Here is a 27,111-nt window from a genome sequence, read left to right on the forward strand (position 1 = left end):
TGTTAATCAATTAAAAGTTTATTTATTCAAAATGACATTAAAATGGTTCCAGTTCAAATTCCAACTACAGATAAATTAAATGAGTAAATAAATGAACACAGGTGGGAAAACAATCACAAATAACATTCTTAAAAAAAAAAAGAAAAAAAAAGACACTCATAATGAAAAAAACGTGTGCCTCAAGAGTGCATGCATTAAAGCAAGACAATAAAGAGACATTGGTTGCTGTTTGAACATACAAGGGTGACCAACAAAGTGACTTAGACAGCATGGGTGTGCTGGAGAGCTTCAAACACAAACATTCAAAAACATTTAATGTAGTAGTCCACAAAACACAAACGGTAAACTTTAGGCATGGATCCATCCCACACAAAAAAAGAGGATTCTGAATGTGTTTTTAGAAACCAGAGAGAAAATCTGAGCACAAATAGTCCCAGAAGTCAACCAACAATTACAGTCCAGCTAACAGACAGACACTTGTAGTCGGAGGTAGCTTTAGGCAGTGCAATGCACATGTCTATTTACAATGCAATGCAATTCATGAATTCATGCAATTTCATTTGAGAGTACTGATGTGAGACTAATAGTGTATTGTGGGCAGAAAACCGACCTTAACAATATGACTGAATATGAAACTTGCAGTCCTTACTTAGAAACATTTCGAGTGTAGGTTTTTTTCATCTTAAATTTCCTTTTCTACCCCAGATGTCAGAGCTTATCTAATTTTATCACATACCATAAAACAAATTATGGTTTTATATATATTGAGAAATTCTCATATGAAACTGAATATCAACAACCTGTTTGTTCTTGTTTTTGTTGTGTTTTTCTTTTGGGGCGGGGGCTGTGTATTTAATTCCAATGTTACACATGTATAGTCCTAACACACAGCTTACTTAGTGACTAACACCAGATTCTGACTTCAGTTGTGTGGTCCTCAATGCATTACCATTGCTACTGCTAGCACTGCAGGAAGGATGTCTTTGAAAAAATGTTTTCCAGCTATTAGTAACAATGTCAGAGGAGCTTAGTGAAACAGGTCAAGACTGAAAACAATCTCAGCATCAAACGACAGCTAAACCAGTGCCCCAAAAATACTGGGCCCTACTATACATATCAAGAGTACTCTCGTGTATTGCATTGCAACTGCACATACTGTTGGGATGTTGAAGGCTGCCACAAAGGAAATACTTGCACCTTACATTAGGCGATTCTAGATAAACACAAGAAGACATAGGTGTATCATCTCAAGTAAAAAACTAATACACACACAAGCAGTTTCAGACAGTTGACCCTCTATTCAGGGTAAAGAGCACATAGGTTAATATCAAATGTAATTAATCTGAAGAAAAAATGGATCCACTCGAGTCACTTCAAATGGTTAGCCAGCTGTTTGGACACAAGGCCACAGAGGCTGAGGCCGGGATGCCTTGAAATGCAACGTGGTGTTGCAAAGAAGGGTGTTGCAGGTGCCGTTATCCGTCCTGTGGGTGTGGCATGAAGGACCGTGCTAAAAGTTGGGACCTTTGCTGAAATGGTTGTCTGGGTGGCCGTAGGCCGGGTAACAAGGTTCACAAATGCCTGGCGTTCCTGGTGGGCCCCGTTTGCCCGGGATGCCAGGTGAGCCATGTTTACCTGAGGGCCCTGGAGGGCCTGGATACCCTTCTCCATCATCTCCACGAGGTCCCTGCATACCTGTGTGGAAAATTGCATGACAAATGGGATCTTAGTTATCTGAAATGAACCTACCTTGGGGGCAGATATGAACATACCTTGGGGGCTGATATGAACATACCTTGGGGACCAGGTGGACCTGGTTGTCCAGTGTTACCCTCTCCCTTGGCACCCTTCATGCCCATGGGTCCAGCTTCACCTGTAAGTCAAGATTTTATTATTATTTAAGCACTTTCTAAATCAAGTACTGAATAATACAACATACGCAAATGACTAAATATGTAAAAAGGTTCTATTAATGATATTATTACAGTGGTATGACTTGTTTTCAGTTTTATTTATGTCATGTGAGCCTCCAACTGAAAGGGTTCAATGAAAATGAAGAGGAGTATAAATGTGCATGAATGTGACATAAAAACGGCAACACAACTTCAATGATCAACAATCAGACATACAAATGCAAAGGGCGTAAAAATAAAGTCGAGATAATAAGACGCACAGGTGACACGGCGAATGAGACTCCACACATGCCACCTGTATGTAGTGTGGCACAACAGATGCAGCAGAGAAGCATAAACAAGAGGAAGGAAGCCACTGCTGCCAGATGCAGGCCGCTGGGGTGGACGCATTGTCACAGCACCCCCCGGCCAGACCAGGGGAGGTGCGGCCAGACCAGCACAAACTATCAGTGGATCGGTGAAACTGTGACGGGTACGGGGACGTGAACAGGGACGGTGGAGGAATGAGACAGGCCATGGGAACATGGACGCATGGGGACAGCTTTACATTTCCAGAAGAAAGCAAGCAAGAGAGAGTCTCCAACAGAAGAGTTTAAAAGAAAACAAAGAGGAGCATAAAAGTGTTCACACACAGAAAGAAAAGAAAGCCGATGCAACATCAACTATCAATTACTAACACACGTATACATGTAACAGGCAATGTGTAGGCAATGCAAAAATCCCACAAAACCAGAACACAGCACATGCAACAGAAGCAAGAGAAAAGTTCAACACAAACAAAATGCCACGTAAACGCCTCTGCCACCACACTGGGGGTGCTGGCGGGAAGCTGACGTCTCATTACTCATTTATTTAGCCACATTTATCACACCCCGCCATTCAAAAAAAAAACCCACCCTTTAATCCCTTACCTTTAGCTCCACCTGGGCCCATGATCCCTGGTGGTCCTGGGTATCCCTGAGCTCCGGGCCTGCCGGGATATCCCAGCATTCCAGTTGGGCCCTGGGGTCCTGGGGGGCCGGGATCACCTGGGGGCCCCTTGATTGTTTCACAACTTTGGCAGCTGTTGGGTGACATCACCTGGAGGAGCTGTGGTAGTTGATCTGTTTAGGGGCAACAGGACGAGTCACCTGGACACAGTTTGGGTTTCTGACAGCTACAGATAGTATTAATCAAGGCTGCAAGTGCTAACGTGACTAACTGCAGCTCAGAAAAATAAATCTATTCTTTTATTTTAACATGCTGAAAACATGCTGTTCCTTAAAGGAATACTTTGTGGGTAAAGCTTCCATTGCTATTGACTTAGGAATGCTAGCATTGATGTGAAAGCTAAAAAATGAATGAAACCAATATGCAAATCTGACTATGCTACCTGGTCCTCGTTAGCTTATATTCATGAATTGAATCCTGATCAGTTACGGTCGCCGTTTGCCTTTAAAAAAGAAAATATTTACTTTATACTACTAAGGACTTTGGTTCAGATGATGTAATTCTTGCTAAAGCGTCAGAGACACCAAAAATGCCCTTTCCTGTTGAGGAGTATGAATTGAGCAACTGCATGTAGTACAGATTTATGGGTTTGTTTCCTTCTGTAATGGAGAAGTGAAACAACTCGGCACCTCTCCAGATGTTTCCAGCGCTCCGCTAACTGACAACACAGTGGCCTTCGCAGAGGTTTGCGTATCGCACCACGCTAACGCACCAAGTACACAGTGACTCACGGCCAACTGTTGACATGCCGCGCCAGTTTCATGCAGTAAAAAGCAGCTTAGACGAGATGGACACTCACTGAAACTACCACAGCTCCACCATCACTGACAGGGTGATAAGACTGAGTACAGATAGAGTCACGCATCTACTAAGAGATTAAAAAGTAAGAGTCATGGGAACCATACTCTGTAGAACTGATGCACAGATCTTCATTAGGTGTTCCTCAGATGGTGGTTTGCCCTGAAACACAGATTGGACAGCCCAGATAAGTTGTTTGTTCCACTGAATATAGGTTTACCATGAACCAGCAATGAAGTGGTACAGATTAGCTGGCTATTCATCACCCTGCTATACAGGAAATTGGGTAGCAAGATGAAATCAATCCCAACAGCAAAACAGCCCATTTTTGGATGCCCGAGATCTCACGGTTCCTCACAACACACATAATCTACAGTAAATAAAAGTTCAAAATAACCACAAAGGAAAATTATTTCTTTCAAAAACCCAAAGGTGTGAAAAAGGTATTTTCTGAAAGTCATAACAGCCACAGACAGCAAGGTATTCTTAGCTCTCAGCAGTACATTTCAGATGCATCCCAATTGCATACGTATTTCTAACTTGTTTTTGAAAAAGTGGTGGATAAGTTTAGCATCGATAGTGACAAGAGAACAAAGGTTTAAATGTGACTACAACTTCTAATTCTTGGTACATAAGTAAAATAATTACTAAATATAATTAATGCTTACTTTTTGTAAGAAAGCTGTTTGAAATGCTTATTAATTTGTGTGAATTAACTAGCTATGGTATCCTCCTAGCTCACAGTTTAGCTACTTAGCTAGCTAGCTGGCGGCAGCTAAATTATCCATATTTGTAAACAAGGGAGAAAATCAGGTATAATGATGCATAGCAGCCCTTTATCACTTCCTGTTAGTACAAAATTGAGTGTTTTTTTAGTATTGTTAGTATTTTGTGAACTCATCAGCCAAAACCAGATATTATTAAGATCAGTATATAGTCTATACCTTATAATATTACTATGTAACACACAACTGGGACACAAATCAAATCCATTTCAAAATAATTCAATTGCAGGGCTTCCTGCCACTTGTGTTAGAAGCTGTAGCCTCTCAACACATGTTTGCCAAGTTTGTGGCAATCAGGAAATTGAAAAAACATGCAATATCCCAGAAAGATTGAAATCTAGTCACTGCGTACCGCATAAGAATGAGCATTGCACAATAACAATGACTTCACTGACTGGACCCAGTTGGACTGACTGGACTGAAGTTCTACTTTATTCAGAAGGAAGATGAAGACGATTGTGGTTGTAGAGATTATTTCGGTCTGTTATCGGCTACAACGTTGTGTTGACGGGGGGGGGGGGGGGGGGGGGGGGGCTGTAAATTCGTAAATAAAATGTTATTTATTTTTACTGCGGTTTATCAAATATTTATTATTATTTATGGGGAGATGGGACGCGGGCCGGTACAAATTCATTAAAGGGCCGGTTCTGGCCCGTGGCCACCAGTTGAATAGCCCTGCATTAGAGGATTACTCACTGGTTTTCCTGGGTAACCTGGGAGTCCTGGTTGTCCTGGCAACCCAACTTGGCCTGGAAATCCTCTTGGCCCTGTTGGACCTTCTAAGCCCATTTCTCCTGTTTTCCCATCAGGCCCTCTGCTTCCTGGCTCTCCAATTGTACCTTGCTATGGTGTGAAAAGAGGGAATTAATTAAAAAATATGGTGTGAATGGATTCAACCATTATGATTTCCATAACAATTCCGAATAACCTTTCTCCAATTTCAAAATTAGAAGAATTAGATTACAAAAATTGTCTAAGGTGTCTTTGGACTAAACATCTAGCTTTTCTGAAGAAGGCCTTTCTGAGACTGGCTTAATATTAACATCACAAACTTGTATTTAGAGCTGGATTCAAGACATTTAAATTATTTTCACAATTGTATTATGTTTTGTTTTTACTAGAAGACATGTCTGTGTGTGTGTGTGTGTGTGTGTGTGTGTGTGTGTGTGTGTGTGTGTGTGTGTGTTTCTTAATCCTTAACCTACGTATCACAGAGAAATGTTAACGGGACAATTTAAAATGCAAACTTGCAAAAGTAGAACTAATTAAAATATCAAGTGGACAAAGGCGTTTGCTGTGGAAACACTGACTATAGCATATATTTACTTTAAAGCACTAGCTAGTACAGCCGTTAGCGTACTGACGCAAGCCATTCGTTAGCCATTCCCTGCTTTACTGATGTAGCTCACCGCATCGAGTACGGAGCTCCTGGGTTTCAGGAAACATACACTCGTACCGATAAATATGCGGGATAAGAGTTGTGCTGGATAAGAGAATCTGCCAAATATTCTAATTCTCAACATGTGTATATGATCAGTCATGAGGGTAGAGGTCGGGCCCTGGTCACCCCTGTAGCCCACCTGGTAGACAAATATATGTGTGCCACTTTGAATGTCTGTCAATGCTGTTAATGTAAGCAAAGCCTTGTAGGACTTAATCTGTGAAAATATGGCCAAGTCTGCCCAGTTGCCTTGAAAATAAAGTGAGTTTGGCCAGTTGGACTTGGCCCTCCAGTAGGCTACAGGCAGCACACGGGATTCAGGTTGAGGCCCACAGTGACCTCGGTGGTAAACACGACACAAAGAAAAAGCTGGGGGGGGGGGGGGCTCAAGCTGAACAATACACCTCAAGGTTTCACATGGCGAAAATGAAAAAAGAAGTTCTTTTGCTGTCATGAGCTAAACACCCCCACTCCAAGAGACACTCAGCAGGAAAGGCAGTTACAAAAGCCCCTAAGCATGTGTGAGTATCAGTACATACCTCTCCTTTACTCCCCCTGGGCCCTGCCTCTCCCTGAAAAGTAGCAGTTACACAGCAGAAACACCTGTTCGTTATCCAGCATATAAAGTGCCACACAAATACTTTTGGTCATTAGGATAAGAGCTCACATACGGGTTTTCCAGGGATGCCAGGGAATCCTCCAGTGCCTTTCTCTCCCTAGAAAGAGCAAGCACCAGGCAGTGAGAATAAAATAAAAAATGAATAGTTTTTGCTGTATGTAGCCAGTAGCCTCATATATACTCATGTGCCCTACTGAGAGTATACTCATGTGCCCTACTGAGAGTCACTAGATATACTCCAGTGCCCTACTGAAAACATTTGAAAACAAAAAATGTAAAAAGAGGGCATACATTTCACTCCCAAATGACTGACGGTCTGCATGATTTCTGCACAGACTTCTGATAGCTGAGCTCTCGTTTAGAGAAGCTTTTCTGTGACGTTTTTCGTGGCGATCTACAGCAGATGTTTGAGCTCCCTTCCCATCATTCTCAGAACGAACTGGCATTGTGAAACCTGCAGTCTGAAATTCTGCTGACTGTCACTGCGCGCAACTCACGTAGTGACTAAAACACACTGTGCTAATGCAGGAAGAACAAAAGAAAAGAAATTACGTAGACCACCACCATCTGTGGTGTAGCCACTGTACCTGACTTCCTTTGATACCAGGTTCTCCCATTTCGCCCTATAAACACAAGCGGTCGCTAAGCGTTAGCAGGCGTGACACACTAGCCCGTTCCACTGTTGCCAACATCAACAGTACAAACAATACACACTGATATGGGTCGACTGTTGAGTGAAATCGTGTTGGTGAGGAGATGTTGGAATCCCACCTTATGGCCGTTTATACCCGGTAGGCCTCTAAAACCCGGGGGACCCTGAGGTCCTGGAAGTCCATCTAAACCCTGTGATAAATACGGGAAAATCAGATACTTTGGCTGTAGTTACTAAAATGTGTAGTTAGTAAAAACTACATGGCAATGTAAAGTATGAAAAACAGAGGGAACATGTGTAAAGAATAGAATTTAGATCAAATATAGAGCACCTTGGATTTCTTTAAATCCTTTTAAATAAAATAGCTGGTTGCTACACATTCACTGCAGTGGTTGTGTCTTCAAACGTCAATTCTGCTCGCTAGCAAGCTTGGGTGGACGCTCGTTGCATATATTGTTCACAGTTAGCCTCACTGAACCTGTGGTGAGTCAGTTTGACAGCAGGCTGCCTAATTTAAAAATTCAGCAGAATAAGGAAGCGACTTCTAATCAAGGGAAGCGTCACAATTTTGGCGTAGCATCCTCTGAACAAAATAATGGGAGATGAGAAGTTCCCAAGGTTCACACAGCTAATGGTGCTTCCACTATTCCACAGGAGATTAGTGCTAGCACACGTTTCACTGGTGGCTCTGAGACAAAGAAATTAGAAAGAAAGGTTTAATGCGGACTAGGTTTTGACTACAACGTCAGAGATATCGATTTAAAATCACTTCTTAAGATCTGAGGAGGAGGAGGAGGAGGAGGAAGAAAGAAATGGGGGGGGGGGGGGGGGGCAAACCCCCAGTTTGCGTCAGCGGCTGTGAGAGGCACTCACCTTAGAGCCCACATCTCCTGGAAGGCCAACCTGCCCTCTCCTCCCAGGTTCCCCCTGGAAGAGAGCAGATATTTCTTACCTTCACACCTTAACACTCGGAGCGAGAGAAAAATCACCTTGTGAAGATTCAGATCTGTGAAGATCTCTGTCTCTCTCTTTCACACACTCACACACACATACTGTACATTAATTACCTTTGGTCCAGATGGACCCTCTGGCCCAGGTGGCCCAGCTGGACCCAGAGGTCCCTGAAATGAATGAATTGATAAAACGATACGTTTGTCCTTTCAAAATACTCCGTCCAAGTGTTACGTACAGTGTCCTATCAAATAATATGACCTTCTTTTAAAACATGTAACATCATATAAAAGCATGTTTTTCATACACAAGGTAGCATAAATACAAATTTTTTGACACTAGATGCATATGTGCAAAGGAAACACTTTTCTACCAAGCCCATTCTATCGTTTTGTTAATCACGGAACAGAATTTCCCCTAAACACTCTCTCTCCTTTAAAGGGAGATACAATGATTATAACATAACCTTCATCCAATATACATCAAACTGAACTTAATAGCATACCATGATTATTTTAGTCAAACTGCTGGATATTGGGCCCTTGATTACAATGTATCATCTTTTTTTTCCACACAGAAGGGTGGAAGTTAAGATGCAATACAATAAAACCAGCAAAGGACAGCACCCACACAACAGATGAAATAACTGTAGCGTAAAGAGATCTGTTGAAATCTCTTTAACCGTCTTTTTCTTCATACCTGAGGTCCTTTCGATCCAGGCGCTCCCGAGTGCCCAGGCAAGCCTCTTTCACCCTGTTACATTTGATCACATTTAAACTGCTGCTTATACAATCAACAGCATCAACATAAAATTAACATACTCAAACCATGGCAGGCTCCCTGTCCCAGAGGGCTGAGGGAATGACCGTCACGCACGTGTGATGGTTCCTGTGAACTCTCACCTGTGGTCCAAACGGGCCCATTTCTCCTGGAAGTCCTCTGATGCCCTGAAGGACAGACACCACAGTAAACTGTCCACCATTCAACGGCTTCAATGCTTCTAAAAAAACACTTTAAAAAATGCTTCTTTCTCTTTATTTTTCATAAGAGAACGTTTCGGGGTGTTTGGCTTTGCCCAGAAGCTTGTTTGTTTCACGGGCGAGTGGGGCTCTCCCTCATTAGAACAGTAACTGCACACGAGGGAGGCGAGATTAAAGATCGGGGGAGAGAGAAAACGTAAATGGATGCTTTCGTCGGGTTGTTTGGGCCACGCTTGCTTTATAAGCTCCCCCACCCACGTTCCCTCGGGAACGTTTGGGTGCCGGAGATTTTGCTTTTTGAACCAGCCTTGTTTGCTGTAAACAGGAAGCACCTCCCTAGCGAGCTCTCGAGTGAAAGAGTGCGGGGCTGCTCAATAATTAAGCAGAAAATTCCCTACGTCCAGACTCTCCGTACAGAGGCCTGCTGGCGGATCTGAATGAAAACGTGGGTGTGGGTGTTGAAGGGACAAGGAGCCCCATTCTTCTCAGCTTTGGGGGTGGAGTTGGTGACCTGGTGGATGAGGGAGAGCACATTTATTGACTTCTAGAAATAACCCTGAAATGCCTTGAATTAGCTTCTAGAAATAGTCCTGTCTCCACCTGCTGGGATGCTTTGGCCTAGCTAAACTGTTCCCCAGGAAAAAGATTCAGACTCAGAGAAGAGGGTCTATATTATAACCACCAGATATATCACAGAGACTTAAAATAGCACTCCAATGCATGGTAGTATGTCTACGTAAAAGATCGCAAAGATATCCTTTCCTAAAGCCGCCCACAAGATGAAAAATGCCTCTTCAGTCAAAAGGGTGACTCCCAGTAACAATAAATGTCAAACTCAGATGAGATTAAATGTCAAACTCAGATGAGATTAAATGTCAAACTCAGATCAGAGGATCTAGAAGCTCCATATTCATACTGAAACCTTGATGGCACACAGAGAAGCGTATTTATGCAAAGTCACTTTCATTCTTGCTCAACATTATTTTAAAGTGAGGTTTAAGTGAGGTTAGCTCTTTGGCTTTGATGGTACCTGGGGTTGACAAGGGGCCCTACCAGGCTGTTTTGCACATGTCATGAGTAAATTTGGAGTCTGAAACTTTGTGGCTCATCCGTGCTTTTATATGGTATAGGACACAATGAAAGCTCCATGATCGGGTGTGTTAGGTCTGTTCACACTCAGTTCCCTGTGTATCCATAGAACAGTTGGTCCACATCCCAATGATGTCAGCTGAGAGGTCACGTTATGTCACGAGACACATAGGTCAGAAAGGTCACACGCGTGACAGAGAGGTCACATGGAGGTCAAAACCAGGCATGGCAGTGATAGTGATGATGATGATGACAACAATTACTGATGTGAGTTATTAAAAACAGTAACCTGAACTTACTGGGATGCCATTCTGTCCATCCATCCCAGGTACACCAGCATCTCCCTTCTCACCCTGTGGTAAAAAGACACACAAGCAAATTGAATTCTAAAAAATAAAATAAAATAAAAATCAATCAATCAATCAAATTTTATTTATATAGCGCTTTTTACAACAGTTGTTGTCACAAAGCAGCTTTACAAGTGCCGAGTCCTAGCCCCCAGTGAGCAAGCCAAAGGCGACATAATAAATATAAATATTTATTTAATAAATAAATAAACATTGAATCTAAAGAACACATTAAATGATTAGCAGAAACAATTTGTTTTCAACATCTTTTAAGGAGGTGCAGAATTAAGATGAAACCATGAACCATGATTTCTGGGAAATCTTTTAAAGCATTTAAGTAAAAGCACGTGGTCGATTAAATGTGTTACTTTCAGTTAGGACCTCTACAATGCAGCGCGCGATATGACACGATAAACAGCCACAGAAGTATACCCTCGGTCGAAAGAAAACTTAGCTGCACTGAGTGACTAACCACACACACACACACACACACACACACACACCTGTAGAGCACGGAAGGAAGAGCGGACGTTTTAAGAGGCCTGCCGCATGCGCGTGTGCCGACAGAACAGCCAAACCGCCAAACTTATGACAAACATATGATTAGTAAAGTAGTAAAGCCTGTCATTTAGAAAACGACATACATACATATGCATACATACACACACACAATATATATATATATATATATATATATATATATATATATATATATATATATAACCACCATCATCATGTATATGTGTGTGTGTGTGTGTGTGTGTGTGTGTGTTGAGGAAGTAAGACGAGTGGTGATAATTGTGGCCAGAGAGAACTGAAAACGAAGCGCTAACTAATCTACCCCAAATCACTACAGCAGAAGTGACTGCTAGGCTGTCAGCCACAGCCCATATCAGCACGTTTTTCCTTCAGGTCAATAAGCCCAACACTGGTCTAAATATTCAGTATACAGTAGGCCTGTGTCCTTCTAGGACTTCCCAATCTATAAATAACTGTAAACTGTAAATATCTTTTTTTTTTTTTAATATAAGACAATCTGATTCATCAAGATATAATTAAAGGTAAATTTGGGAAGTTTGAAAATAGTCAACATTTTTACATATTGTAAAAAAAGAAGAAAGTAAATTTGTCGCATAAGAAATTACATGTACGTGTGGAGCTCAAACATGGTCTAATTGGAAAGCAAGTATGAACCTTGAGACAGCCTCTTATTAAGATCTAAAACACGCTACACCCAAGAAAACTGCACCAAGATATTGGTGAGATTCTACATTTCGTTCATTTTCCGAATGCCAAATTACAAGCGACCTTTTTTTGGCAGAAACCCCAAGGAGGGTCTCTGGAGGGCCCGCTTTTCTGGATACGTCCGTCTGTGGTCATCACGCATATTCAAAAATAGCATCGGTAATTCTGGCCACGTGTGCACGCAGTGACACACTGTACATGCCCAACCATATACCAGGTCAAGTTGCTACATTCAGTGATAATCTAAATAGTATGTGTAGTGTGTGTGTGTGTGTGTGTGTGTGTGTGTGTGTGTGTGTGTGTGCAAAATTGTATGTACACATAGCCACGAGATAAAGCCCTTGATACATCCTGCAACCTGTAGGCCTGGTGGAAACTGTGGGACAGTTTTTTCCATGTTATGCTTCTCATTGCGAGTGTCCTTCCCTGATGCGGACAATGTTAACCCAGCACCCTTTCATCGCCGAGAAAAGATGCCACTGGATATCACGGGCTTTGATATTCAAAGACCTCACACAAAGCGCACGGCGCAGAAGGAGTAATTACACTCTGCAATTAACATCACTTCCCTGAGCGGAGCCCCGGGCACCAATTACGCGGCTTTTATGAGACAGGCACCTTCGCTTTGGTCTTGCGAGCGTTTCAAAGGGATTTTTTACACGAGGGATTCCGATACGTTTTGAACTGCTTCGCGTATCTGCTCTTTAAACACGTCGGTGGATGTGGCAACGTGCGGACGGGCACGGCACCAGGCAAGAGGCGCTGGGCGGCTGGTTTTACAGCCTCGCGCACATGTGCTCGCGAACCCTGTGATTAGAGAGCCGAGCTGGCCGGACTGTTGTGGAGAACCCACCCCGGCCCGGTGGCTTTCATCCAGCGCGCCGCTTCAAACCGCGCCTCGGTCGGCTAATGATCCGCCCCTGCCACCGCGCAGGGGGGGGGCGTGGGGAGAGACCTGGGCCTTCCGATCTCAGGGTGGAGGCCAGGATGGAAAGGGTGCTGGGAAGGGGTGGAGGAAGCTTTGCTCAGCCTGATGTGGATACATTACACCACCAATTCCCATGTCCCGTCCAAACCCCGCTGGTGCACTGTTTACTCAAGTGTCTTACAGCGGTGACCAGTTTTCTGCTTTGCATAAATGCGGTTGTTGGATGAAATGAAGTACTTTAGATATATGTTATTTGAGCATTAAGCAACAATTGTTTTAACAACCATTTCTAATTAACTTGGAATGGAGTGTGTGTGTATGTGAGTGTAGCTTTGTCTTTGCACCCCAAAAAATGCACATCAAATGTCACATCTACCTAACAGACCCATATAAACACTAAGCCCTGAGGTTTCATCAAAGCTCTTTACTAGTACGGTGCGTGGATTAATGGGCCAATAAGTGGAAGGATAGCACTCATTTTCCCCTCGCACAGAGGGGGAGTGGGAGGGACTTCTTCCCATGAGCAGGAGCAGATGCAGGGGCAGATGTAGAGGGCCTGAAAATAGATCTGGGCAAAAAAAAGATGTTCCATTTCTACCTCCTACCAAAGGCAAAAAACCCTGAAGTCTCAGTTAAAGAGACACACCATCGACATATTTTGACTTATAGTATAATGAGGAGATTCACTTTAAACTCACTCCTATAACGACAATACAAACCACTTGCCACCTTATCTCTAAACATTTGCCAAAAACAAAACAACAAAAACTTACAAACACAGTACCCACAACCTCTTTGTTATAATCTAGAAGCAAAAGGTGCACATATGTATTCTCACTCGTATTTTAAAACACACTTCTGAGGCTAACTGCTATTCCAGAACTAACTCCAGAAACTAGCAAACCCCTTCTGTCAATGTTTAGACTTTAAACAGCCCCACTGCCTTACATACCAAAGCACAGGGAACTAGGCATGAATAAAGAAGTGTGTCATCTACCCATCAGAATCTGGGCGTCACGGGTTCCTTATATAGCCGGCTGAGGGAAGATGGCCGCCTCCTGCTGGCAAACACCAGCAAAAAAAAGAATCAAAAAAGAGGATGAAACGAGACAGGATCGGCCACAAATATGCCCGAGGGCTTAAAATACCGTTGCACAGACTTTCCCATGTGAGCAACCAGCACGTCGAATGTCCGACACATTTCTGACATTCTGTAGTGCCATCGATGTGAGCTTATGCTTCTTGTTTTTACCACTAGATCACCCTAGAATTATCTAGAAGTTTCTAGAATGATCTGGATGTTTCATGGCATCTAAAGCAACAACGAGAGGTGTGGAACATTAATTGCTATAAGGAAAAAAAATTACTTTCAGAATGATAGATTTTGTTGTACCTTTTGTCCAGCTAGGCCTGGAAGTCCGTGTCTTCCAGGTGACCCAGGCGCCCCCTACATAAAAACACGTTTGTTTTGTATAATAACAGTTCCCTTCCCGGCCCATTGCAAATATAATACAATATTTAGTCTGCTTGCAAAAGTTACAGTCAGAATGTCCCAGTAGGAATTAGCAAACCTATGTGAATGTGTATAATTCAATGGAATCTTTACAGTCAACTAAAGTTCTGCTTATATTGTGTGTTACAGTGTGAAACCCACACACTTTTAAACTGCATTTCAGGAAAAAGTGGTATTGCGTGATCACAAAAGGCAGCTCACCTCTGGACCCGGTCTCCCTGGTGGTCCGATCTCTCCTGGGCGTCCTGAGATTTCCTTTAAGGTAGGCAAGTTTATCGTGTGAGGATCACATAATGTTAAACATCCGTGTATGTTCTAGATGGGATGCATATATTTTTACCTTGCTGCCTTCTGATCCAAAATCATCCCATGTAGACTGTCCAGGGCCCTATAGAATGAGAAATGTCACTACCACTTTGCTACTGTATAGGGAAGTATGCATTAAAAGTCCCTTGGGAAAAGGCCAATTCTTTATACAAGAAAAAGCTTTATTTGCTGTGGCTAAAGATTCTCCTTACCACTGGTCCAGGGGGGCCGGGTTGTCCAGGGGGCCCTTGAACTCCCATATCCCCCTGTGAAGAGAGGGAAAATGTCATACTCGGTAACTTGAAGAGGGAGAAAATGTCATACTCTGTGACTGGCGACGCATGATGTAGTACACAATAATTATGAAAGGTATGTCCCGAAATTTACCAACAGCAAACTTAAAACTCTTCATTTCTTGATGTGAAAAATACAGAGCACATTGCTAAGAAAAAGGTGTAAGTGATTTTTAAAGTGGCTGGTGTGGGAGGCCCGTGCTAACTTTACGGTATGATTATATGACTTACTTTGGCACCAGTCGCTCCCGCCTCTCCGTTCAGTCCTGGGCGACCAGCCTCACCCTGAGAGTTTAGAGGTGGGGTCAAACATGCTCACGACGAGTGAAAACTAGCATTCTGCTGTAGTTACAGCTGCTGCAGTAGTTGCATGTTTGCTAAGTGATCCCTAGTTCTGTCATTTTGGAGTAAAGTAGTTCTTAGGGCTTCTGGGTTAAAAAGAGAAAAAAGGCGCGATCACTCACTTTCTCCCCGCCTCTTCCAGGCTGTCCAGGTGACCCTCTTTCTCCTGGCTTCCCCTTAACGAGAAAATATGATTTCATACAGTACAGCATCTTAAGAGTAGCACTTCATTCGGTGTGATTCCCAACTAGTAGTCACACGTTGATGTGATGATGCACCTCCAGTCGCAGTGCAGTGGCACTATTGTGATAACAGAAACATTAATGCCTGTAAGGATCTGAAGATGCCCATTAGGCGTTAATGCGTTTTACTCACTGGCTTTCCATCTGGACCTGGAGGGCCCTCACGTCCCTTCTCACCCCTAAAGCCCTGTGTTCAGGACACACGTTTCAGGTTTTCCGAGCCATACATTTACAGATATTGTCCACCTATCCATGAGCTATACATCCTTTAATCGTCTCATCCATCCATCCATCCATCCATCCACAACTCACCATAGGTCCAGGTAGGCCCGGCGGGCCAGGTTTACCACTGGTGCACTTGCATGCTTCCACTGCGGCAGGACGATCTGCGGGACACTGAAGGGGCAACACAGGTGAGAAATCAGAGGACGCCCCAACGCATGATCAGCGGCACCGAGCGCTGAGATGAGTGGGGGTCCAAACCCCCAGCTGGACTGCAGACTCACCCTGTCGTCGTCCTGCGATGGAGAGACATGCGGAGGTAGGTTAGGAGATGGAGGAACCCGCGGATGTTAGGGTGGCGGAGGTGAGCGGTGTGCTAGGTCTTACCACGGAGAAGATCTCACAGGCGGTCTCGCGCTGACTCTGCAGCGGGTCGCAGTAGAGACGCAGCTTCTGCAGGACGATCTAAACAGGATGGAAGGACACGGGGAACGTGAAGGAACGTGAAGGAACGTTCCAGCACTTTTCTGCCCAGTCTCCATCTGTTTGTAGCATTTCTGATTATCACCGTCAACCCGAGAATAGGACACTTGCAATAATGGATGCCTATATGGACTTCTTAGAAATGCGCCTCGAAATAGTGGGTTCAAAATAATACAGGCTAGAGTCTTCACTCTACCCTAAAGGGTTAATGTTTCAACAAGGGTTTAATGAAACAGACTCTGTATACAGACATTATCTGTGCACCAATAATACCACAGTATGTAACCTCTATTTAATCATACTCTGTCTGCTGTCTGTTAACCTTGGTTGTTGTTTATACACACACAGCCAAATCAATACTTCTCTCCGTTCTATCCATCAATCATTCTAGCCAGTCGTCTTTAACTTCTAGTGCATCTGCTGTTTTGCACAACATCCTCTGTAGGTGTAAGTATGTGTACATTTTACGTTTGACACTTGCTACTGTTTCACATCAATTTCCTCCAAAAAGATCAAAGATCTGGAAATATCTAAAAAAGTAAGTCAGTCAGTCTCTCTTTCTGCATGTCTGTCTGCCTGTCAGTCAGTTTAATGTAACCACCAGTTAATACAGGGCATGTGCTGAGGACAGAATGAATGATGAAATACTGGTTGAAGCCACATACCGGCGCCGTGGTTTCTATGTTGACCTTTTTGGCCACCTGCGTCTTGCCGTTGATGTAGATGGAAACCACCGTCTCTAGGAGATGCTCTTCCACATGTGTGTCGTCTAGGTAACAGGTGATGCGTTTGGGCCTCACCAACAACTTCAGCTGGTGCCAATCTGTGTCAAAAAGCCTCTTTGGGAGTAACAAATCCAAAGAACTATTAACGGTTTCCGTCGTCACTTTTCACGCCATGTCGACGTTATCACATCGCGTGATGGAGTAATTGCACGCGTTGGACGTACTGTTGTACCTTAATGCCGCGGTCGTTGAAAATGACCGTCTGTTCTCTCTTTACGGTGCTGGTGCTGGTGAAGGTGACGGACTTGTCTGCTCCGTTCAACGTTACCGCGACCTGTTTGACCCCATCCTGAGACAGCACCCTCCAGAGGTCGAACTTCATGCGGTGCGCCGGGCTCTTCAAACGCAGCGTCGCCACAAACACATACGAGGGAGGGAGGCCTTCCGGAAAGATCTCTCTGTGAAAGAGGTCACGGGCGCACTTCAGTGAACCCTTGTTCTGCCCGACCCCTGATTTAAGCAGCACTAGTAGACCGACGCTTGACATCTTTAGATATTTGAGCCTTGATTTTAGGGTCGATAATGAGTTTGAGGAACAACCTGGTGCTGCGAGTGAAGCTGAGGCGAGGACTGAGAAGATAAGCTCCTTCAGATGTCAGCGACCCCTGGACCTTTTTGGCCGCCGCCTCGATCCCCAGAAGACTCATGAGATCGAAGCCCTTCTGCCCATTCACCGTTCCAGAGATCCGCGCAGGACACACAGACTCTGAGAAACACATCATGGGACAAGTGAATCCACAGGCCTTCTTCAACCCGGCCTCCCCAAAATAAATGTATGGTCATAAACATGTAAAAAAAAAATGGATTGGACACAGAAAAATATACATCAAATTTCCAGTCCTGGCAGACAGATGAAACAAATTTGAACTCTAATGTGTATCTTAAAATTTGATAAGGATGTAATTAAGCCACTGCATGAAAGCTGTGTTATATGCATCAGTGAAAGAACACGGAATTAAACCATCAACCCTGCAGGGATGAGGAGTAGACTGTGATTTGTCTTGCTGTTCATCCAAACACACATTTCAAATGGGAAACGAGACAGCATTCAAGGCTGCTTTAAGTTTCACATCAAGAGTTTCATCCTTGAGGTCAGATGGTGTTGGAACCCCGTGACTTTACAAGCAAAGAGCAAACCTAATTCTGTTGTGTCTTCCCCAAAAAAATACCCCAGCATGTCCCGGAGGGGTAACTCACCCTCACACAGCTTCTGTTCCATCACCTCCCTTATATTCCCGATGGATTTGTAGTCCTCCACATGCAAAACGTAAGTAGACGAGGGCTTGTTGGCCATGGACACGAGCTCAGCGTTGGTGATCTCGTTCCCCACGCCCACGGCGAACAGGACGATGCCCTGTGCCTTGGCTTCCATGGCAGGATCCACCACGTCGTCCTGCGAGCGGCCGTCCGTCAGGACCACGGCGATGCGGTTCCTGGTGGCCTTCACAGTGTGGTTCGAGAACGGGAAGATGTGGTGGGTGGCAAACTTGATGGCGCGACCCGTCTGGGTCTTTCCTCCCAGGTAGGAGATGGAGCCGATGTCCTGCAGGAGGTCCTGAGTGTCCTGGTGCCTTCCCAGAGGGATCTCCAGGCGTGGAGTGTCGCTGTACTGAACCACAGCCACTTGGGTGCGTCGCGAGCTGATGTCAAAGCCGCCGGTGATGTTAATGAGCCAACGTTTGGCTGTTTCGAAGTCTGACGCCCCCAGACTTGAAGAACCATCGATGATGTACACCAAGTCATTGGGAGTGGTACTACAACCTAAACCCAGGAAAGTGGACCAACAGGTCTGCATAATATCAATTAACCAACACTTCAGGACGTGACAGTTGTCATGACCAGGGCCGGAGTGGGACACTTTTTCAGCCCGGGAGTTTCATGCCCAAATCCGGCCCAAAATTATATTCCCCTCCCAAACGGCCCAAACTAGAGATTGACATGTGCCGGCCCATCGGGAATCCTCCCGAATCTCCCGATTAGCCACTCCGGCTCTGGTCATGACTGAGCTAGTGTGTTAATTTCCACATCAGGTGTTGCTAATTAGAAGCATGTACAGTAAAGTTCAGAGAAAGCAATTTGAAAACAAACCGGCTTGAATGTCTGTCTGATGCTGGCCTCTTGAGTGCGTCAGGAAGAGACTGACCACCAGTGAGCCCAATAACCATTTCCTCATTGTAGGTCAGCGAGGCATCAAAGTGTATACAGCAACAGTTAAGAACTCCCCTATGTACAAGCACAGACATAGCTCAAAAATAATTTAGTAAGGAAGGGTCAACATATTAATCTCTAACTATAGCAAGCTTTCCTATGTTTTAAAAGATAATGAAATGCATCACAATCTTCAAACATTTTATTGCACGGGCTTAACAGTATGCACCACATGAAACGTACATCTCGGACTAAAAATAACTACATATGCATTGCATATTATGAATTTCATGTGGAGAAAAGTTTTTTTTTTACATCATTAACATATAACAAAAATATCTTTTCAAAAATAAATAACTGCACATCACTCACCACTCGCCAACTCCGTTACCATTAAGTATGAAACACCTCTAGCTTCACAAAGCCATAACTAAGGACCTGAGAAGCTGAAACAACCAACTGCCATCAAGTCACTGTGTAGAAGTGCGACTGGACGAGCACATGCGCCATGTTTATAGCTACACAGACAGTGACGTGTGGCCACTCAATGAGAGGGCTCAGAGAGAGAGAGAGAGAGAGAGAGAGAGGGAGGGAGGGGAAGGGAGGAGTGTGAGTTCAAGCCCTCCACAAAAACCACTTTCAGAGAAAATCAAACCAAACAGCTTTTGAGTTCAGCGCCGAATCTGCTGAATGACACAAACGGTGCAGCAGACATTTCCTATAAGCACTCCTGACACCCATTAAGTTATTTAGTGGAGTCTATGGACCTTATATTAATATTAGGACTAACGTTAGGGTGTGATGTGCTTTAATGCCAGAGAAAGGGACAATGGACTTATTCTCCTCCAGACGTATAATTAGTTACCATCAAAATATTTGTGAAGGTTTAGGCCAAATACATTAACACAGATGTTGGCAACTTCCGTGTACCTTAGGTGTTTGATGAAATGACCGCTGCTGGCCACGGCCACGTTCTTAGCTGTCCGGTGTCTGAAAGAAAAGCTATGTTTACAGGATAAGATGCAGACAGGATGGATCTTGGGGAGGGGACGTCGGCTTAAACCACGGCTTAAACCACATAAGGAGGGACTCCATCTGAAATGGTGAAGTGCTTTTTTTAACATGGCCCCCCGTGTGTTTATATGTCTACAGACCTGCATACAAATCCTGTGTTCACACAAACCTTTATATTAGCCGAGCTATTTTGAATCAAACGTGGGCTTACCGACGGTGATGCTTACACCTACATTTTTAGGTAGGGAAACAGAAACCCCGGTGGTTCTGAAATAAAACTTAAACAGACACAGTCCACTGCTTGACAAGTCACAAAATGTAATAAAATATATCGTTCGAGTTTAGAGTTCGTTTAGATTTAATCTGCCACCATCTGTTGGGCATTTTCAGGTGACTAGAATGACATCGTATTGAAATAGTATAGTAGAAGAAAGGATGAGGATGCACGACCCTTTTCAGTGAAGTTACAATTACACTAAACATTATAGTGCTCTTTAAAATTGTTGGTCTGGTCACCATCATTACTATTGCTATATTGGCAAAATTCAAACACAAAACAAGACAACAACAAAATAATTCGAATTCATCAAGGATCTATTTAATTGTGCATGGTGGAAAGATAAAGAACCTGTAATCTGGTGATAAGTAACTTTGAGTAACTTACACCTAGTATCTCCACTAGGGGGAGATATTGTACTTGAATTTCTAAATTAGATGTAGGCCTATAGTTTATAGAACATAGGAGACCTACCTACACTTAAGGTAACACATCCGTGTGCTGCGGGGCGCTCGTGGCCTGAATGGCGGGATTCTTTTTTCGTTTGGTGTTTGTTTTCCCTCTATGAAATAAGGCACACTGAACATGATAAAACTGCACATGACAATTATTTTGTCACCTCAGTTTGTAAATTAGCCACTAGATCTCATCTCTGTAAAATGTTATTCATGGCCACACTGTCAGTCAGTTGGGTTTTCTAAATAAGTTTGTATGTGTTTAATCTCCTTCCTCTAATGTCTTCAGAAATAATCTTCCATTAAGATTGCAGAGAATGTGTACATCATAATAGACCAGCACCACTCTTGATCTTCACCTACTCTACTCACTGTACTATATACGCAGAAGACATTTGTCTTCACTCTTTACAGTATAAAGACACCATTTACAGGCTTTAGACACCATTAAGCATCCAATATTGTATTAAAAACAGACTTCCTCCATCTTATTGTCTTGCATAGGTGTAGTTTGAGGGGGCAAGTTCTCCTAATGCTGCTCACAATGTGTTAGTTTGGGTGGTGTAAGCCCTGTTCCTCCTCCAATGTGTTAGTTTGGGTGGTGTAAGCCCTGTTCCTCCTCCAATGTGTTAGTTTGGATGGTGTAAGCCCTGTTCCTCCTCCAATGTGTTAGTTTGGGTGGTGTAAGCCCTGTTCCTCCTCCAAGGTGTTAGTTTGGGTGGTGTAAGCGATGTTAGTTTGCGTAGTGCAAGCGGTGTTCCTCCCCCAATGTGTTAGTTTGGGTAGTGTAAGCCCTGTTCCTCCCCCAATGTGTTAGCTTGGGTAGTGTAAGCGGTGTTCCTCCCCCAATGTGTTAGTTTGGGTAGTGTAAGCGGTGTTCCTCCCCCAAAGTTAAAATGAAGCCTACATCACTGGTTTTGTCTTGCATAATCTTCTTTGTATAGTTTATTGCATCAATTCTTCTTTGCCCTTTGACCGAGTCAACTGTCACACATTCTCTTTAAACCTCTTTGCTGTCCAACACATGAAAAGACTAAGAATTGTGTTTAATGAAGAGTAGGTCTTCTTTGCACAAGTAAACGTGACTAAAAATAAACAAAAAAGGCCCTCAGGACCCTCACCAGTGTGTGTGTAATTATATATATATATATATATAAATAAATTATTCAACAAATCTAATTTCACTCAAAAAGCCGAGTCTGCCAAGTGCAAAAGCATGTGAACTCTTAGTTAGTAGGTTGTGGCACCTCCTTTTGCAGCCATTACTTCAGCCAAACATCTTCTGTAACCACAGATGAGTGTTTCACATCTGCTTTTTGGGAGTTTTGCCCACTCCTCCTTGCAGAACTCCACCAGATGAGAGGTTGGAGGAACATCTGTCATGTACCACCCGCTTCAGATCTTGCCACAGAATTTCTATGGGATTGAGGTCCAAACTTTGACTGGGCCAATCCAGAGAACAAATCTTTAAGCCATTCCTTAGTTTTGCTGAAATACTTTGAGTTGTTGCATAACCCTTGTCCAGCCCAGCTTCAAGTCCCTGACTAACGGCAGGTGATTCAGGTCAAGGAATTGTTGATAGGCCTGGGGATTGATGGTTCCTGTGTAATATAGTCGTCCAGGTCCAGAGGCAGAAGAGCAGGCCCAGACCTTCACATCTCCACCACCATGCTTCCTTGTTGGGAGGAGGTTCTTCTCTTTATATTGTCGACTTTTCTCCAAACATGGTGCCGGTCAATAATTCAATTTTGGACTCGCCTGTCCAGAGAATGGACTTCCAGAAAGGCTCTGGTTTGTCCAAATGCTCTCTGGCAAAGTTTAAACGAGCATCTTCATTCTTTCTTGAGAGGAGAAGCTTCCTTCTAGCAACTCCCCTATGAATCATTACTATTGATTTTTTTTTTGCCTGTACATTTATCCCAGATGCTGCCAGAGAGATCTGCAACTCTCTGGAGGTCATGTGTGGGTTGCCTTTTACCTGAATTATTCTTAATTCTGGTGCTTCTTGGTGTTTTGATGGCTATTCACTTCCGGGCTGTTGCAGTGAGTGGCTTTGACTGCTTCCACTTGTAAATGATGTCTTACAGTGGATGGATAGCACTGGATTCTTTTGGAGCTGGCTCCCACCCTTGTAGTTTTCCCCAGACTGATGGGACGTCATCACCTTCGTCCTGATGTCCTTGAATGTCTCCGTTCCTCTCAGCATGTTGATCTGTGTGCTTTACGCCTTGGTGCTACAGGGGTTTGGTTGGTTTCCTCTGCCTTTTAATCAGTGTAGCTCAAATCTTTTCCCAGTGATGTCTCGTTAGGTCTGCTTAATTAATTACTCAAGCACTAATATGTTTCAGCTGAATCTTTTGCCCAATTGACTTTACCAATGTAGCTGTGGTTAATTTACTTTTGCACACGCTCCGATTCCATGTTTCATGCAGTCGGCTGGCAACTCATGCATTTAATATTTAATGTTTAATATAGTCATTTTATTAAATTTTTTTCATTTTATGTTCATCTTCTTCTATATACTCTAGAAAAGAAATAATATTTAAAAACTAAAATGACACCAAAGCAAAGTAACATCACTCCTAGCATATATTATGACAAACAGGTTGAGTAACATAGTGAGCAACCCAGATAAATAGAAACTGTATTTTGATCCCAGGTTACGATTGTACCTGGAGAAATTGTGGCACAGCCGCATGGTTTTAATAAACAAGCTATGCATAGTATGTTAGTGTGCTGTGTGTGTTCATGCTATGCATACTCTGTTTGTGTGTAGATGCTTGTATTCGCTTACAATCAATATGGCATCTTAATTTACAATACAGACGATATCTATCTATCTATCTTTTTTTGAGTAGGCTATTTGTGTTGTACCTACTGCCTTTCCTAGTACTCAATGTAGGCCAGCCATCGTCATCTAAACCAGCAGTAGCACAGCCTCTGCAATTCTCACTGCCCAAAGATTTCTAGATGATGTCCGGGATTGTCCCGAGGGGAAATGGTAAGTCGAAGTGGGAGAGGGCTCGTTCAACCCGTTACTGAAACGGGGCCAGGATGTTTTGAGAGATCTGTCTCTGAACCTGCTGAGGTGATGGGGTTACTGGCGGTTTTGATCAGCTAGTTTTGAATCAGTCAGCAGTGACGCAATACCGCCCCATAGTGGAAAGAATGAGTTTTTAATTATGTTTACAAGACTACACCTCCGTCTTGATGGACTGATTAAAAATGTTGCCAGAATTACCCGTAATTTAACACGACGTGGATTTTCATCCTATTTTGTAGACCTTCACGGTTACCTTGGATGAATGACAGATTGTAATTTATCAGCAAACAACTAGGACAGATAAAGTATCGCGTGCGAAAATCCTCTGTGATACTTGTGACATTTTTAGCTTAACAAATAGGGGACCAGTTTACAACTTATTTCTTATTTATCAACTGTCGCCCCAAAAAAAACACTTCACCCTACACTGTAGCTTCAGCAATGTTACTAGAATGGAAGTTTAGGACCCAGCAGTTCAGTGGGCGTGTCGGCGGGTGGGCGGGGCAACGTTTGATTGACATAATTTTCTGGAGGCACGGCGAACGAGTAATCTGGCAAACCGAGCACAACCGCACCGACCCGGCTGCTGACAGCCGCTTTCACGGCATTCCCGTCGAAGTTGTCGATCGTTTCTTGTCGAATGCATACACAACGGTCCGAGGACGACACCGGCGGGTCCACGGTACCGATGCTCGCTCGGCGGATCCGCGTTCGGAGTTGATCATGCTGCCGGAGGGAGGACGGGAGACGGAGGAGGGAGGACGGGGGACGGAGGAGAGAGACGAGTGCGGGTCCCACCCGTTTAATCCATCCCTGGACACGGCCGCTCATAACGGGTGTGATGAGCCGGGCCGGAACCGGGGCCGTCCTCCGCGGCTGGACAAGGAGGCGGTGTTCGAGTGGTTCGGGTTACACCTCAGCCCGGCCAGACGGCTGGAGTTCATGTGCGGGCTGCTGCATATGTGCCAGCCGCTGGAGCTCCGCTTTCTGGGCGCCTGCCTGGAGGACCTGGCCCGGAAGGACTTCCACGTCCTGCGGGACTTCGAGTCTCGGGCGAACAGCCCGGGCGATCTGGGTCTCCTGATGGACGTGACGGACCCCGTCGTGCTGTCCAGGCTACTGGTCTATCTGTCCCTGCTCGGGTCCAAAAGCAGGGAGTGCGCGGGGATACTGTACAGAACACTGGGCCGGATCGACGTCTACCACTTGAGGAACTGCTCCAGTGGGCTTCTTCGCCCGCATGGGGTCCCCAGGCACCACCCTGCCCACCGTGGCGAGGGTGGCACCGAGCCCGCCGGGTCGGACCTGGCCTCGGAACCGGTGTTTCTGGAGCAGCTGGCGTTGCTCTTCACCATGGCCTCGTTGCACCCGGCGTTCACTTTCCATCAGAGGGAGGTTGTCCGGACGCAGCTGGAGAACGTGGAGGTCTTGCTAGAAGAACGGAGGACCACCGGACCTTCAACACTGGTAGCTCGTGTGTCTAGTGTCCCTCACCATGTTTTATCCTCTTTTCTTTAGAATACCGGATTAAATATCTACAGGAAGCAGCAGAGAGCGACATTAACCTGTTTTTAACATCTCAATCTGGCACACTCGTCAACATAGTCGTCAACACTCGTGTTGTTTTGGTGTTGATTCGTGTTTTTATCGTTATCAGATGACCGAGAAAGGAGTTTCACGTGACTGACAGCCGGTCAGCGCGCGGTTAGCCAATAGGAGTCACTCTCACTCTGGAGTGGGCGGGGCCTTATTAAACACGGGACGTCCTATTGGTCACATCTGTGAATAGGAAATACCTGAGGAAAGCCCATGAGTTAGTAAAAAAAACATATATTACTGGGGGTTAGCGGTGCATAGGGCGTTTGGCAAATATTCAAATGTTCTTAGTTGATCTGGACGCTCAATGAATATTTTATACCTGTGAATTGTCCTAGCTAGAATACTACCTACACATAGGTGTTTAATTCAGTATTATGTTGTCATGCAAGTCATAAAATCTAATGGTTAAGAATTGTTTTTATTTATGTGAAGTGTGAGTCCATAGTGAAATAACTTATGGATTTAAAAATGTCTTCTTATATGATTGATAAACTGCAGGGTTTTCTTATCATGGGATTTAAGGTTTATTTATTAATGATGTTAGATAACTCCTGTGTTCTCCCATGACACCTTTTTGCAACAGTTATCAAAATACAATAGAACTTATAAAGTGGTGTTAGAACCTATAAACAGAGTTACTCACTTAGACTGTGTTCACAGTCCTGAGTCCTGAAGCTTCTCTTTCAACATCTCTCTAGGCCTGAATTTCAGAAACAGATGGATATCCCATTAAAGAAAATGTCCTGAGAGAATGAGTGTCCTGTCTAGTGTATGCAGTCATTCTGACATCTCAGTAATGAGCCCTGAGTGGCTGTTTTTTTATTTTTTACCCAAGGTGCCCTGGGTATGTCTGTTGGAATTCTGCCCACGTATCTACTTCTGGTCACTGTTGATCGGAGACCTCGGGCATCTCGTTAGAATGGCCGTGTCACGGCCTGCCCTGGTGTTGGGATGTCTGGCAGGTCCACAGTGGTCCAGACTGGTGGTATCTGCTCCGGTCATTAGATCCAGCATCTCCTAAATGGCTCAACCTCTACTGGCCAAGAGTCGTAAGCCAGGCGTCGTTTATGTTGTGTCTGGGATTGCCAGCATGTTGTCACGGTTACTTCATTGTGTGAAATTGTGATTGATTAGACGGAAGTAAAGCTTCATGTGGGCCATCTGTGAGTGAGACTTTAGGCTCTAAACCTCATTGATTAATCTGTGGATCATTTATTAATCTGTGATTCATTGATTAAGCACTCTGCATCGATGATATTAAAAGTCACTGCAAACTATTAAAACAAAATGATTGTATGAAAAATATCTGGATAATAAAACGGCAGCACAAAAACCAGGACCTAAGCCAATCGGCTCCGAATAGAATTGGCACACAGATAGGATGGCCTGACCTTGTGCTATCAGGTTTCAATGAAGGGTGTGGATTGGATGTTGAATGGTAGCAGAAGGTTTTGATTGGATGTTGTAGTTCAAACTAACGTCACCTCTTGCAGATCTGGTGTCCTTTTGATTTCTAGTCCCCCATGTCCCTTTCTTTAAGATTGGACTGCTCTCCTTTTCATGGCCGGAGTTCCGAATGACCCCGTGGACGTCACGTCTTTCCTTCTGACCTTTAGCTACTGTGGCTGTCACACCCAGTTTGCCATGACGT

At 44.1% G+C, this 27,111-nt stretch overlaps 2 protein-coding genes across 7 annotated transcripts in view; one reads left to right on the forward strand and one right to left on the reverse strand.

The window, feature by feature from the left end:
* LOC143482731 (uncharacterized) lies at positions 1 to 24,431 on the reverse strand. Of its 5 annotated transcripts, none has more exons than XM_076981231.1 (32): positions 22,066 to 24,431; positions 20,842 to 20,925; positions 19,445 to 20,062; positions 19,013 to 19,147; positions 18,122 to 18,685; positions 17,465 to 17,630; positions 17,097 to 17,322; positions 16,805 to 16,978; positions 16,044 to 16,121; positions 15,941 to 15,952; positions 15,747 to 15,830; positions 15,568 to 15,621; positions 15,315 to 15,368; positions 15,082 to 15,135; positions 14,770 to 14,823; positions 14,592 to 14,639; positions 14,453 to 14,506; positions 14,132 to 14,185; positions 10,518 to 10,571; positions 9,052 to 9,096; positions 8,849 to 8,902; positions 8,266 to 8,319; positions 8,072 to 8,125; positions 7,318 to 7,389; positions 7,134 to 7,169; positions 6,599 to 6,643; positions 6,467 to 6,499; positions 5,183 to 5,329; positions 3,809 to 3,863; positions 2,825 to 3,016; positions 1,796 to 1,873; positions 1 to 1,695 (listed from the first exon to the last, which is right to left on the reverse strand). In XM_076981231.1, the coding sequence occupies exons 4-32, from the start codon at positions 19,095 to 19,097 to the stop codon at positions 1,511 to 1,513; spliced, it is 2,865 nt and encodes a 954-aa protein (XP_076837346.1). In that variant the 5' UTR covers positions 19,098 to 19,147; positions 19,445 to 20,062; positions 20,842 to 20,925; positions 22,066 to 24,431; the 3' UTR covers positions 1 to 1,510. The 5 variants fall into 5 exon arrangements, with proteins under 5 accessions (XP_076837346.1, XP_076837345.1, XP_076837344.1 ...); XM_076981230.1 differs by having other exon boundaries at positions 19,445 to 20,167; XM_076981229.1 differs by having other exon boundaries at positions 19,445 to 20,167; positions 20,838 to 20,925.
* Positions 24,401 to 27,111, forward strand: part of zcchc2 (zinc finger, CCHC domain containing 2) — a 21,692-nt gene continuing 18,981 nt past the window's right edge. For both annotated transcript variants that reach the window (XM_076981227.1, XM_076981228.1), the window contains exon 1: positions 24,401 to 25,328. In XM_076981227.1, coding sequence (XP_076837342.1) covers positions 24,585 to 25,328 — 744 coding nt within the window. In that variant the 5' untranslated portion in view covers positions 24,401 to 24,584. The remainder of the gene's footprint in view (positions 25,329 to 27,111) is intronic.

The sequence above is a fragment of the Brachyhypopomus gauderio genome, chromosome 19, assembly GCF_052324685.1.
Source record: "Brachyhypopomus gauderio isolate BG-103 chromosome 19, BGAUD_0.2, whole genome shotgun sequence".
NCBI classification, from domain to species: Eukaryota; Metazoa; Chordata; class Actinopteri; order Gymnotiformes; family Hypopomidae; genus Brachyhypopomus; species Brachyhypopomus gauderio.

Coding starts and splice junctions, on each gene's coding strand:
- LOC143482731 (XM_076981231.1), bottom strand. CDS start 19,097: ATGAGGAAATGGTTATTGGGCTCACTGGTGGTCAGTCTCTTCCTGACG. Junction 16,122..16,804: donor ACATAGAAACCACGGCGCCG/GTATGTGGCTTC, acceptor CATCCTGTTTAG/ATCGTCCTGCAGAAGCTGCG. Junction 15,622..15,746: donor CGGGCCTACCTGGACCTATG/GTGAGTTGTGGA, acceptor TCCTGAACACAG/GGCTTTAGGGGTGAGAAGGG.